The sequence below is a fragment of the Cetorhinus maximus genome, chromosome 36 (assembly GCF_964194155.1).
Source record: "Cetorhinus maximus chromosome 36, sCetMax3.hap1.1, whole genome shotgun sequence".
Classification (NCBI taxonomy): Eukaryota; Metazoa; Chordata; class Chondrichthyes; order Lamniformes; family Cetorhinidae; genus Cetorhinus; species Cetorhinus maximus.
In genome coordinates this window covers 4,877,247-4,889,216 of record NC_135914.1, presented here as the reverse complement: position 1 = coordinate 4,889,216, position 11,970 = coordinate 4,877,247, and the positions used below count along the sequence as shown (strand labels likewise).

Here is an 11,970-nt window from a genome sequence, read left to right as displayed (position 1 = left end):
GGTGTGGTCTCACTAAGAAGCTGTATAACTGCAGTAAGACATCCTTACTTCTGAACTCAAATCCTCTTGCAACGAAGGCCAACATAGCATTTGCCTTCCTAATTGCTTGCTGCACCTGTTTACTTTCATTGACTGGTGTTCAAGGACACCCAGATCCCTTTGTACATCCACATTTCCCAATATATCACCATTTAAATAATACTCTGCCTTTCTTCACACTGAAGCATATAACTTCACATTTATCCACGTTAAACTGCATCTGCCATGTGTTTGCCCCCACACACAACTCGTCTAAAACACCCTGAAGCCTCTTTGCATCCTCTTCACAACTCAACCCCGCCCAGTTTTGTGTCGTTAGCAAACTTGGAAATATTGCATTTGGTTTCCTCATTCAAATAATTTACATATATCGTGAATAGCTGGGGCGCAAGCACTGATCCACTAGTTACCATCTGCCACCTGCAAAAAGACCCATTTATTCCCACTCTATGTTTCCAGTCTGTCAACCAATTCTCAATCCATGCCAGTATATTACCCCCAATCCCATGTGCTTTAATTTTGCCCACTAGCCTCTTATGTGGGCCCTTATCAAAAGCCTTCTTGAAATCTAAATGCACCAAATCCACAGTGAATCCACCCGCAGCTCCAGCTCCGAAATTCTGTTAGGCAGTAGCTGCAGCTAGACACACTTCCTGCACACAGGGTTATGAAGTGTCATGGCTTCCCACATAGTGCAGGAGGAGCATATCACAGGTGCGAGCTCTGCTGTCATGACTTCCCTTTAGATTAAACTCATTAGTTACTCCCTTTAAAAAATACTAATTATGCCAGGGGCCTTATTCCACTCCAATCACTCCCACTACAGTCCAAAGTCCTCACCATATTTTGTTTAAGCTAATGGACTGCAGGGTGGTGATGGCGTAGTGGTATTGTCACTGGATTAGTAATCCAGAGACCCAAGGTAACGCTCTGCGGACCCCGGTTCAAATCCTGCCACGGGAGATGGTGGAATTTGAATTCAATAAAAAATCTGGGTTTAAAAATCCAATTATAACCAAGACCATTCTTGATCATTGTAAAAACCTAATGCCCTTTAGGGAAGGAAATCTGTTGTCCTTATGTGGTTTGGCTTACATGTGACTCCAGACGCACTCTTAATGTCCTCTGAAAAGGCCTAGCAAAACAAGGCAGACACAAAAAAGGAATGAAACCGGACAGACCACCTGACATCGACCTAGGCACCGACAATGGCAATCGCAGCCCTGTCAACTCTGCAAAGTTCTCCTGACTAACATCTGGGGGCCAGCTGCCTCACAGATAGTCATCCTCACGGAATCATATCTTACAGATAATGTCCCAGACTCCACTCCACTATCACCTGGATATCTCCTGCCCCACCGGCAGGACAGACCCAACAGAGGTGGTGGCACAGTGGTATACAGTCAGGAGGGAGTTGCCCTGGGAGTCCTCAATATCGATTCCAGACCCCGTGAAGCCGCATGGCATCGGGTCAAACATGGGCAAGGAAACCTCCTGCTGATTACCACGTACCACCCTCCCCTCAGCTGATGAATCAATGCTCCTCCATGTTGAGCACCACTTGGAGGAAGCACTGAGGGTGGCAAGGGCACAGAAGGTACTCTGGGTGGGGGACTTCAATGTCCATCACCAAGAGTGGCTTGGTAGCACCATTACTGACCGAGCAGTAAAGGACATAGCTGCTAGACTGGGCCTGTGGCAGGTGGTGAGGGACCAAGAGGGTCCTCACCAACTTGCCTGCCACAGATGCATCTGTTCATGGCAGTATTAGGAGTGATCACCGCAGTCAGTCAGTCATTGTGGAGACGATTACCCTCCATCGTGTTGTGTGGCACTACCACTGTGCTAAATGGGATAGATTTTGAACAGATCTAGCAACTCAAGACTGGGCATTCATGAGGTGCTGTGGGCCATCAACAGGATTGTACTCAAACACCATCTGTAACCTCATGGCCCACTCACATGGCATATTCCCCACTCTACCATTACCATCAAGCCAGGGGATCAGCCCTGGTTCAATGAAGAGTGCAGGAAGGCATGACAGGAGCAGCACCAGGCATGCCTAAAAATGAGGTGTCAACCTGGTGAAGCTATAACACAGGACTACTTGTGTGCCAAACAGCATAAGCAGCAAGTGATAGACAGAGCTAAGCGATCCTACAACCAACGGATCAGATCTAAGCTCTGCAGTCCTGCCACATCCAGTCGTGAGTGGCAGTGGACAATTAAACAACTCACTGGAAGTGGTGGCTCCACAAATATCCCCATCCTCAATGATGGAGGAGCCCAGCACATCAGTGCAAAAGATAAGGCTGAAGCATTTGCTACAATCTTCAGCCAGAAGTGCCAAGTGCATGATCCATCTCGGCCACCTCCGGATGTCCCCAGCATCACAGATGCCAGTCTTCAGCCAATTCAATTCACTCCAAATGGTATCAAGAAATGGCCGAAGGCACTGGATACTACAAAGGCTTGTGCTCCAGAACTTGCCACACCCCTAGCCAAGCTGTTCCAGTACAGCTACAACACCAGCATCTACCCGTCTCTGTGGAAAATTGCCCAGGTATGTCCTGTACACAAAAAACAGGGCAAATCCAACCCGGCCAATTACCGCCCCATCAGTCTACTCTCCCCGTCATCAAAGTAATGGAAGAGGTCATCAGTGCTATCAAGCAGCACTTGCTTAGCAATAACCTGCTCACTGATGCCCAGTTGGGGTTCCGCCAGGGCCATTCAGCTCCTGACTTCTTTACAGCCTTGATTCGAACATGGACAAAAGAGCTCAATTCCCGAGGTGAGGTGAGTGTGACTGCACTTGACATCAAGGCAGCATTTGACCAAGCGTCAAGGAGCCCTAGCAAAACTGGAGTCAATGGGAATCAGGGGGAAAACTCTCCGCTGGTGGAGTCATACCTAGCACAAAGGAAGATGGTTGTGGTTTTCAAAGGTCAGTCATCTCAGCTCCAGGACATCACTGCAGGAGTTCCTCAGGGTAGTGTCTTGGGCCCAACCATCTTCAGCTGCTTCATCAATGACCTTCCTTCCATCATAAGGTCAGAAGTGGGGATGTTCGCTGATGAGTGCACAACGTTCAACACCATTCACGACTCCTCAGATACTGAAGCAGTCCAAGTCCAAATGCAGCAGGGCCTGGACAATATCCAGGCTTGGGCTGACAAGTGGCAAGTAACATTTGCGTCACACAAGTGTCAGGCAATGACCATCTCCAACAAGAGAGAATCCAACCATTGCCCCTTGATGTTCAATGGTACTACCATCACTGAATACCCCAATATCAACATCCTGTGGGATTACCATTGACCAGAAACTGGACTAGCCATATAAATATTGTGGCTCCAAGAGCAGGTCAGAGGCTAGGAATCCTGCGACGAGTAACTCACTTCCTGACTCCTCAAAGCCTGTCCACCATCTACAAAGTCAGGAGTGTGATGGAATACTCCCCACTTGCCTGGCTCAGTGCAGCTCCCACAACACTGAAGAAGCTGGACACCGTCCAGGACAAAGAAATCCGCTTGATTGGTACCACATCCACAAACACTCACTCCCTCCACCACCGACGCACAGAAGCAGCAGTGTGTGTACCATCTACAAGATGCACTGCAGGAATTCACCAAGGCTCCTTCGACAGCACCTTCCAAACCCATGACCACTACCATCCAGAAGGACAAGGGCAGCAGATAGATGGGAACACCACCACCTGGAAGTTCCCCTCCGAGCCACTCACCATCCTGACTTGGAAATATATCACCGTTCCTTCACTGTTACTGGGTCAAAATCCTGGAACTCACTCCCTAACAGCACTATGGGTGTACTTACACCACATGGACTGCAGCGGTTCAAGAAGGCAGCTCACCACCACCTTCACAAGGGCAACTAGGGATGGGCAATAAATGCTGGCCCAGCCAGCGAAGCCCACCATCCTGAGAGTGAATAAAAAGTTTAATTGGTATAAAAAGTAGAAGTACTGACCTGACCCTACTTACCAATCAGCTGCCTCCCCTGCATCGTCACTTTCTGAATCATGACGTCCTTGTGCAGCTTTCAGCCCCAGGTCCAGCTCCTGCTCTGATTAAATCTCCGCTACCACTCTTCTTAAATCTCCACTCTCTCAGCTCCCGCTCTTCTTAAATCTCCACTCTCTCAGCTCCCGCTCTTCTTAAATCTCCACTCTCTCAGCTCCCGCTCTTCTTAAATCTCCACTCTCTCAGCTCCCGCTCTTCTTAAATCTCCACTCTCTCAGCTCCCGCTCTTCTTAAATCTCCACTCTCTCAGCTCCCGCTCTTCTTAAATCTCCACTCTCTCAGCTCCCGCTCTTCTTAAATCTCCACTCTCTCAGCTCCCGCTCTTCTTAAATCTCCACTCTCTCAGCTCCCGCTCTTCTTAAATCTCCACTCTCTCAGCTCCCGCTCTTCTTAAATCTCCACTCTCTCAGCTCCCGCTCTTCTTAAATCTCCACTCTCTCAGCTCCCACTTTTTAAATCTCCGCTCCCGCTCTTCTTAAATCTCCACTCTCAGCTCCTGCTCTTATTAAATCTCTGCTGCCGCTCTTCTTAAATCTCCACTCTCTCAGCTCCTGCTCTTTTTAAATCTCTGCTCTCACTCAGTTCCCACTCTGTTTAAATCTCCGCCAATCCCTCCTCTAGGTGCTGTAGACTGCCTGTCCCAGGATCCTTCACTTGCACTCAATAAGCATGAAGCTATTGGATATTATGGACTGTAAGGTCATACATTGTGAAAGTGGCCACAAACCTCTTAAGATGACTGCAACTTCCCATGTGACTATGGGAATTTAAACTGTGGGCAGTATTCAATTCTGTGGCCAATATTTAGTTAAACACAGACCTAAGGTTACTTCACAGTTACCAGTGAAGATCTCATTGTCTAAGGATGGACCAGAGTTTGAGGAATATGGGATCTCTGGGCTGTTTTTCTCCGTGCTTTATTGAACAAAAGGAGAATATTTGAGCTCAAGTTGGGACAGAGATAAGAGTGAATGACCACTGTCAACTGTCATTATATCATGGTGGTTTGGACATTAGTGTTAACCCTGCAGTCATGTGACTGAAACTAAGTTTCAGGGGCTGCAGTTTAAAATAACCTGAACAAAGCAAATCCAGGAGAGAAACATCTGAAACACCAACATGCAGGTACAGCAAGTAATTAAGGAAGGCAAATGGAATGTTGGCTTTTATTGCAAGGGGGATGAGGTATAAAAGCTACGACTGTACAGAGTATTGATGAGACCACATCAAGAGTACTGTGTACAGTTTTGGTCACCTTACTTAGGGAGGAACATACTTGCTCTGGAAGCAGTTCAGAAAACGTTCATTAGGCTGATTCCTTGGATGAGGGGTATATCACATGAGGAAAGGTTGAGCAGGTTGGATCCATATTCACTGAGGATGTTTCCTCGCATGGGGGAATCTAGAAATAGGGGGCACAACTTAAAAATAAGAGGTCACCCATTTAAGACAGAGATGAGGACTTTCTCCTCTCAGGATTGCTATTGTTTGGAATTCTCTTCCCCAGCAAGCTGTGGAGGCTGGGTCATTGAATATACTGAATGGGAGGCAGGCAGGAAAGTGGAGTTAAGGCCACAATCAGATTAACCATGATCTTAGGGAATGGCAAAGCGAGTTTGAGGAGCCGAATGGTCTACTCCTGCTCCTAATTCGAATGCTCTTAGTTACAGAGCTGACACCCATAATGCTCTACCATTCAGAATTCTTTTCTAACCCTTGAACTGTGGATTGGAGACTCACATCCTGATTATCCAAGGAGTCAGCCAACAGCTGTACCATGCTGGTAGTTGGCACACAAAGATGTTCCATCAGTTCATGTGTCACATTATGTATTAGTTGTGGCTGTGTGGGTTCCAGAGGCTGGAGTACAAAATCTAGGCTGGCACTCCAATACAGTACTGAGGGAGTTCTGCATCGTTGGAGGTACCCTTCTTTCAGGCGAGACATTAAACTGAAACTCCATCTGTCCTCTCAGGTGGTGCCATGGCACTATTTTGAAGAAGAGAGTTATCCCCTGTGCTTTGGTCAACATTCACCTGCAATCGACATTGCTAAACAGATTATTTAGTCCTCAATTGTTAGAATCCTCTCTTTAAACTGGATTTTTATTTTTAAAATATGGAAAGACATTGCATTATTTGGACATTGGGGGCTGCCTGAGAATTTTTGTAAAAGGGTCGAAAGCAAACTTCAAGTTTGAACCTGTGGTTTTACTGTGTCTTTTTGGGGAAGGGCTGAGAGCAGAAGGCTACCCTGTCCAGCTTGCTCTCTTTCTGCTTTGTGAAACAGTGTAGGCTTCTCCACCTGTAGCCAGATAATCCTCATGAGTGCAGTTTGTCTGCAGAATTTTGAACTTGCGAACTGAGACAGGAATAATTGGTCCAGCCATACTCTCCTCCACACGTAGCATCGTTGGTGAGCTTCCCGGCAACTACAAGGTACAAAAATCTAGGCTGGCACTCCAATACGTACGGAGAGAGTACTCACCCGAGGGAGCTTCAGACCTACAGCATTGAACCTCCGTGAACTTTAATTTTTTTCTCTAAGAAAATTTTCTTTTCCATCCGCCCAACTCTGCAGAGACTACCTGGGGGCCTGTTTGTCTGTGTGCGCGCACGTGGGCTGGGGAAGTGTAAAAGGGTTAGTTACTTACACTTCCAAATTACAACCGAGTGTCAGCCAGTTCTTGAAACTTGTTTAAAAGGAGTTTTTTTTTAAAAAGCCTGGTTAGTATCTTTTCTTCTGGTTACTAGAAGTACAGGTAAACAATTGGCCATTTTGGTGAGAAATTAAACATTTAAATTAATGGTAGAGCCTGCAGAATAGTGGGGCTTGATAATTCACACACTCCTCCCAGCCCGGTTGTTACACAATCTAGACATTTCCTACATTACATCATTTCGTGGCACTCTCAGGTCATGAAACGCTGCATAAATGCAAGTCTTTATGTAACTGAACTTCATGACACTTGCATTCTGTCCAACATTTGCAACAGGGTTACCAGTCCAAGGTGATACATAGGGTACTGGTGAAGCCACATCTTGAGTACTGTGTACTCTTTACTGTGTACTTTGGTCTCTTTAAGGATGTAAATGCATTGGAAGCAGTTCAGAGGCAGTTTACAAGACTAATACCAAGAATGAGAGGGGGTTGTCTTATGAGGAAAGGATACAGGCTAGGCTTGCATCCACTGGTGTTTAGAAGAGTAAGAGGCAACTTGATTGAAACATAAGATCCTGACAAGTCTTGACAGGGTGGATGTGGAGAGGATGTTTTCTCTTGTGGGAGAATCTAGTATGAGGGTCCTCTGTTTTAATGGCTGCCCATTTAAGAGAGATGAGAATTTTTTTCTCTCAATGGTTGTCTTTGGAACCCTTCCTGAAGAGGTGATGGGAGCAGTCCTTCAATATTTTTAAGGCAGAGGTAGATTCTTTATAAGCATTGGTGGGGGGGTGGGGAGATAGAGGGGTGTGTGAAAGGTTAGCAGGAATGCAAAGTTTATTCTACAACTAGATCAGCCATGATCTTATTGAACGGTGGAGCAGACTTGAGTGGCCTACTCCTAATATGTATGTTCGAATGTATATGTTGTGCCAGGTCATTTGTGAATGTTGTTCTAAGCAAATGACCTGTTATTAATAGATTTATGTTCATTGTGACTTGGCTAGACTCAGGATCCAATATCATAAATTTAGCCATTTCTTACCCTTGGGTGTATTACAGTATTTATTTACAAAGGGCATGGATACCCTTTACATCACATGATAATAAATGGGTTAGAAGTATATTCCTTTCACATTGCAACAAATATTTTACAAATGCAATTAAATGTTGAATGAAAATTTAGTCCATAGGATACAGGTACAGACTCTAACTGGCTCCAATTAACCTGAGGCAGAGCTCCTGCTTCTGACCATCCCACAGCTGTAGCAGAAAAGGCACATGCAGACATCAGGTAACTTACCTATGAAACCCTCCACAGTTAAATATCTAACCACCACACAATTGCTTGCCAGTCCCATGATTATTCTCTCCTTTCCATGTAGCTAAAGAACAAACATCATGAACAAATTGAAAAGTAAATTACTGCCACTGCCGGAAATCTAAAATAAAAACAGAAACTGCTGGAAACACCCAGGTCTGGCAGCATCTGTGGAGCAAGAAACTGAACATTTCAGGTCAGCAACCTTTCATCAGAATATGCAGAAAAAGGTCTGTTCAGGAACTCCAAGGCGACACTCACAGGAGCCGGTCTCTTCAGTAATGCAGCAAGAGAAAACGCCAAACTATTTACGTGGTAACAAACCAAAGAGAATAGATTCAAGCTGCGATGCCGGAAGATGTCCTGTGTTGCGCAAGCCCCTTCTCGACAAAAAGCTGCAACAAAAAAATCTTTTTTCAACAAGACTCAAGTTCTGTACTACCAAATGACGATCTATCTTTTTACTTCTGCTGCTACCACCTATATTTGGAACAACTTGATCTCAGTAACAGCTGGCAGATCAAATAAGGGCTCATTGCCTGCTGTGCCAAGTTAGCAAATTTCAATTTGGCAGAAATGAAGGCAATATAATCAGCCTCAGTGCCTCTAGGTTTACAAGACGGCAGCTTAGTAATGAGCAATACATTGATCTGCAGAAGTAACTGACGTTCACACACCGCAGACACCAGGGAACTCGGAGGCATGGGCTTATGGTGCCAGGTGCTGCACCAAAATGTGCCCTTATGAAACTTTCTCAAAGGGTACAAAGTATGTACATCCAATGTGATTTGCCCAAATTGGCCTAAAATTTTGACCTGGTGTTCAATTAGAGGGCTCAATCCTCAAAACACCTTAATTTAGCTTCAATCCATGCCTGCATTTATGCATCAAGAAAATACAAACCTGTTTCTTACCTGTATTATTTGAACAAATGACATCATGTGACTGTGACAAAGGTAACTTTCCCTCCTCACCCTTTCTGCAGAATTTGACACCCACATCATCCTCCTCCAATGCCTCTCCCATCCTCCCCTTTTAAAATTCTTAAACCACTCCTATCTTGCCAACTGGAAACAGCTCCTGCAATTCGCTGCTCATCTTCCTTCGCCACAATTGACTCAAGAACTGTACATGAGTGAACAAAATGCAGCCAAGTTGTCCAGCTTTCCTCCTAAGAGTTACCTGTAGTTGAAGGATGCAGTGGTGAATAAAGGTGAATAAGCAGCACCCAAGTGGGACACACACACAAAACACCCCAGAGATGGGATCTGGGAAACACCCAGAATGCTGTGTCGGAGAGGTGGGGCTGGGGAGTAGGTGCTGGGCAGTCCTGGAAAGCTGTGTCCGGATGCGAAACTGGGTTTTCTCAGAATGATGTAGGTGGGGGACAGGAAGATGGGCATTTCTGGAATGCTGTGCCGGTAGGTGAGGCTGGGAATTCTGTGTCAGGGGTGGGGTGAGATATGATCAATGGAATACTTGGCTCCGGTAGGACACCAGTGACATCTAGTGGCGAATGTTTAACAAAAACTGCACAATGCTATCACAGTGCACCTCAGGCACACCAGTGGACACTCCATTTTCATTCCTGAAAACTAGACCGAGGAGCCCAAAGAGATTGAAAAGGTTATCTGTCCGTCTGCTTAAATTACCACAACCTACTGCCCAAAGACAGGGGTGAGGTGAAAGAAAAACAAACACATTAAGTCTGCAGCAGAAAAAACCAACAGCAGATCTTTAGAACTCTAAAATTTTATGATAAACAGATTCTGCCACAAAGTGGCAGAACGTTAATGCAGTCTCCACTCTAAAAACAAGGGACAGGAAGGTTTTAACACAGTAAAAACAACCTCTGAAACTACAATATCCTCAGTCTCTAAGGAAAGAGAATAAACTTTATACAGTGGCATGATGATTACACAATTGAAAAGAACAGAGGGGTTTCCAAACAGAACCATGAACTTCTCAAAATGTAAAAACGTCAAAGGAAAGGAATTAAAAAGCAAAACCTTTGACGTCCGACCATTTGTCAGTTCAAATACAGCTTATATGTTTCCCGAAAAGTCTTCTTTCGTTTCCTGTATAGTTTCGCTAGATTTGCGATTCAAGTTCGGATACCATCAGTAAAACTAGCATCTCCCATATGAACGTTGCTAATCATTTGCTTCGCCATCTGCTTGGGCCATGTAAGCATCAAGCTCAGCATCAAGGTGACCCTTCGTTTTCGACATGTACGCGTCTAGTTGATTGTCCAGCTGCTCTCGGGTCAGTGGGGGACGGGTCGCTCCTCTTCCTCGCCCCCGACCCCTGCCTCGACTTGGGAAACCACCTCTGCCACGACCCACTATTCCTCCACGACCTGAAAGACAGAGAGATGAGAAAGCAAGTAGTGAAGAGGATACAAAGAGCCTGCAAAGAGATATCGATAGGTCAAGCGAGTGGGCAAACATCTGGCAGATACAGCAGAGAATGTGGGAAACTTGAGAATGCCCACTTTGGCATGAAGAATAGAATATTATTGAAATGGAGAGACTACAGAATGCTGCAGTACAGAGAGGTCTGGGTGTCCTTGTACATGAACCACAAAAAAATAGCATACCAGGAAGTAATCAGGAAGGCAAATGGATTGTTGGCCTTTACTGCAAAGGGGCAGAGTATAAAAGTAGGGAATTCTAGCTACAATTGTACAGGGCATTGGTGAGACCGCACCTGGAGTGCGATGTAGTTTTGGTCTCCTGACTTAAGGAGGTACGCTTGCATGAGAAGCAGTTCAGAGGTGGTTCACTAGGCAGATTCCTAGCATAAGGAGTTTGTTTTATGAGGAAAGGTTGAGCAGGTTGGGCCTGTACTCAGAGTTTAAAAGGATGAGAGGTGATCTTATTGAAACAAGATTCCGAGCAGGCTTGACAGGTCAGATGCTGAGAGGATGTTTCCTCCCGCGGAAGAATCTAGAACTAGAGAACAGAGTTTAAAATTAAGGGATCCCAGAGATGAGGGGGATTTTTTTCTCTCAAAAGGTTGTTAGTGTTCCTAGTTCTCTTCCCCAGCAAATAGAGGAGGCTGGGTCATTGAATATATTCAAGGCTGAGTTAGACAGATTTTTGATTTGATAAGGAAATTGAGGGTTATGCAGGGCAGGCAGGAAAATGGACTTGAGGCCACAGTCAGATCAGCCATGATCTTATTGAATGATGCAGCAGGTTTGATGAGCCGAATAACCTTCTCGGCCCCTATTTCGTATGATCTTATGACGAGGGCACAATCAAGTGAATCAGCATTTGTTTGGTGAGACTTTATGCTGGTGCTCTGTGTAAGCCCTACACACCAAAAGTTTCAGGTTAAAATCCAGGGTCTGTATCTCAGCCAAGGTTAGGAATGGGGCTATAATTATCATTGGCATCAATATCATCACTGGGAAAGAAGACAGAATCAGATAGGAGTATGGCTTCTGATCACTATCCAAAGATTCTTGCTGGAAAGGGACTTCTGCAGACCTGAATCCCACCACGGCAGATGGTGGAATTTGAATTCAATAAAAATCTGGAATTAAAAGTCTAATGACCACGAAACCATTGTCGATTGTTGTAAAAATCCATCTGGTTCACTAATATCCTTTAGGGAAGGAAATCTGCCATCCTTACCTGGTCTGGCCTACATGTGACTCCAGACCCACAGCAATGTGGTTGACTCTTAAATGCCCTCTGAAATAGCCTAGCAAGGCACTTAGCAAACCGCTACAAAGTCACCAAAAAAGGAATGAAACCGGATGGATCGCCCGACATCGACCTAGGCACCAGAAATGACAACAGCAATCGCAGCCCTGTCGACCCTATAAAGTCCTCCTTACTAACATTTCTAGGGGCTAGTGCCAAAATTGGGAGAGCTGTCTCACAGACTGGTCAAGCA

The 11,970-nt window shown here is 45.4% G+C and overlaps 1 protein-coding gene across 9 annotated transcripts in view; it reads right to left on the bottom strand.

The window, feature by feature from the left end:
• Positions 1–9,800: 9,800 nt before the first annotated feature.
• The window catches only part of chtopa (chromatin target of PRMT1a), a 53,933-nt gene continuing 51,763 nt past the window's right edge, over positions 9,801–11,970 (bottom strand). For all 9 annotated transcript variants that reach the window (XM_078534064.1, XM_078534065.1, XM_078534071.1 and 6 more), the window contains exon 6: positions 9,801–10,423. In XM_078534064.1, coding sequence (XP_078390190.1) covers positions 10,218–10,423 — 206 coding nt within the window. In that variant the 3' untranslated portion in view covers positions 9,801–10,217. The remainder of the gene's footprint in view (positions 10,424–11,970) is intronic.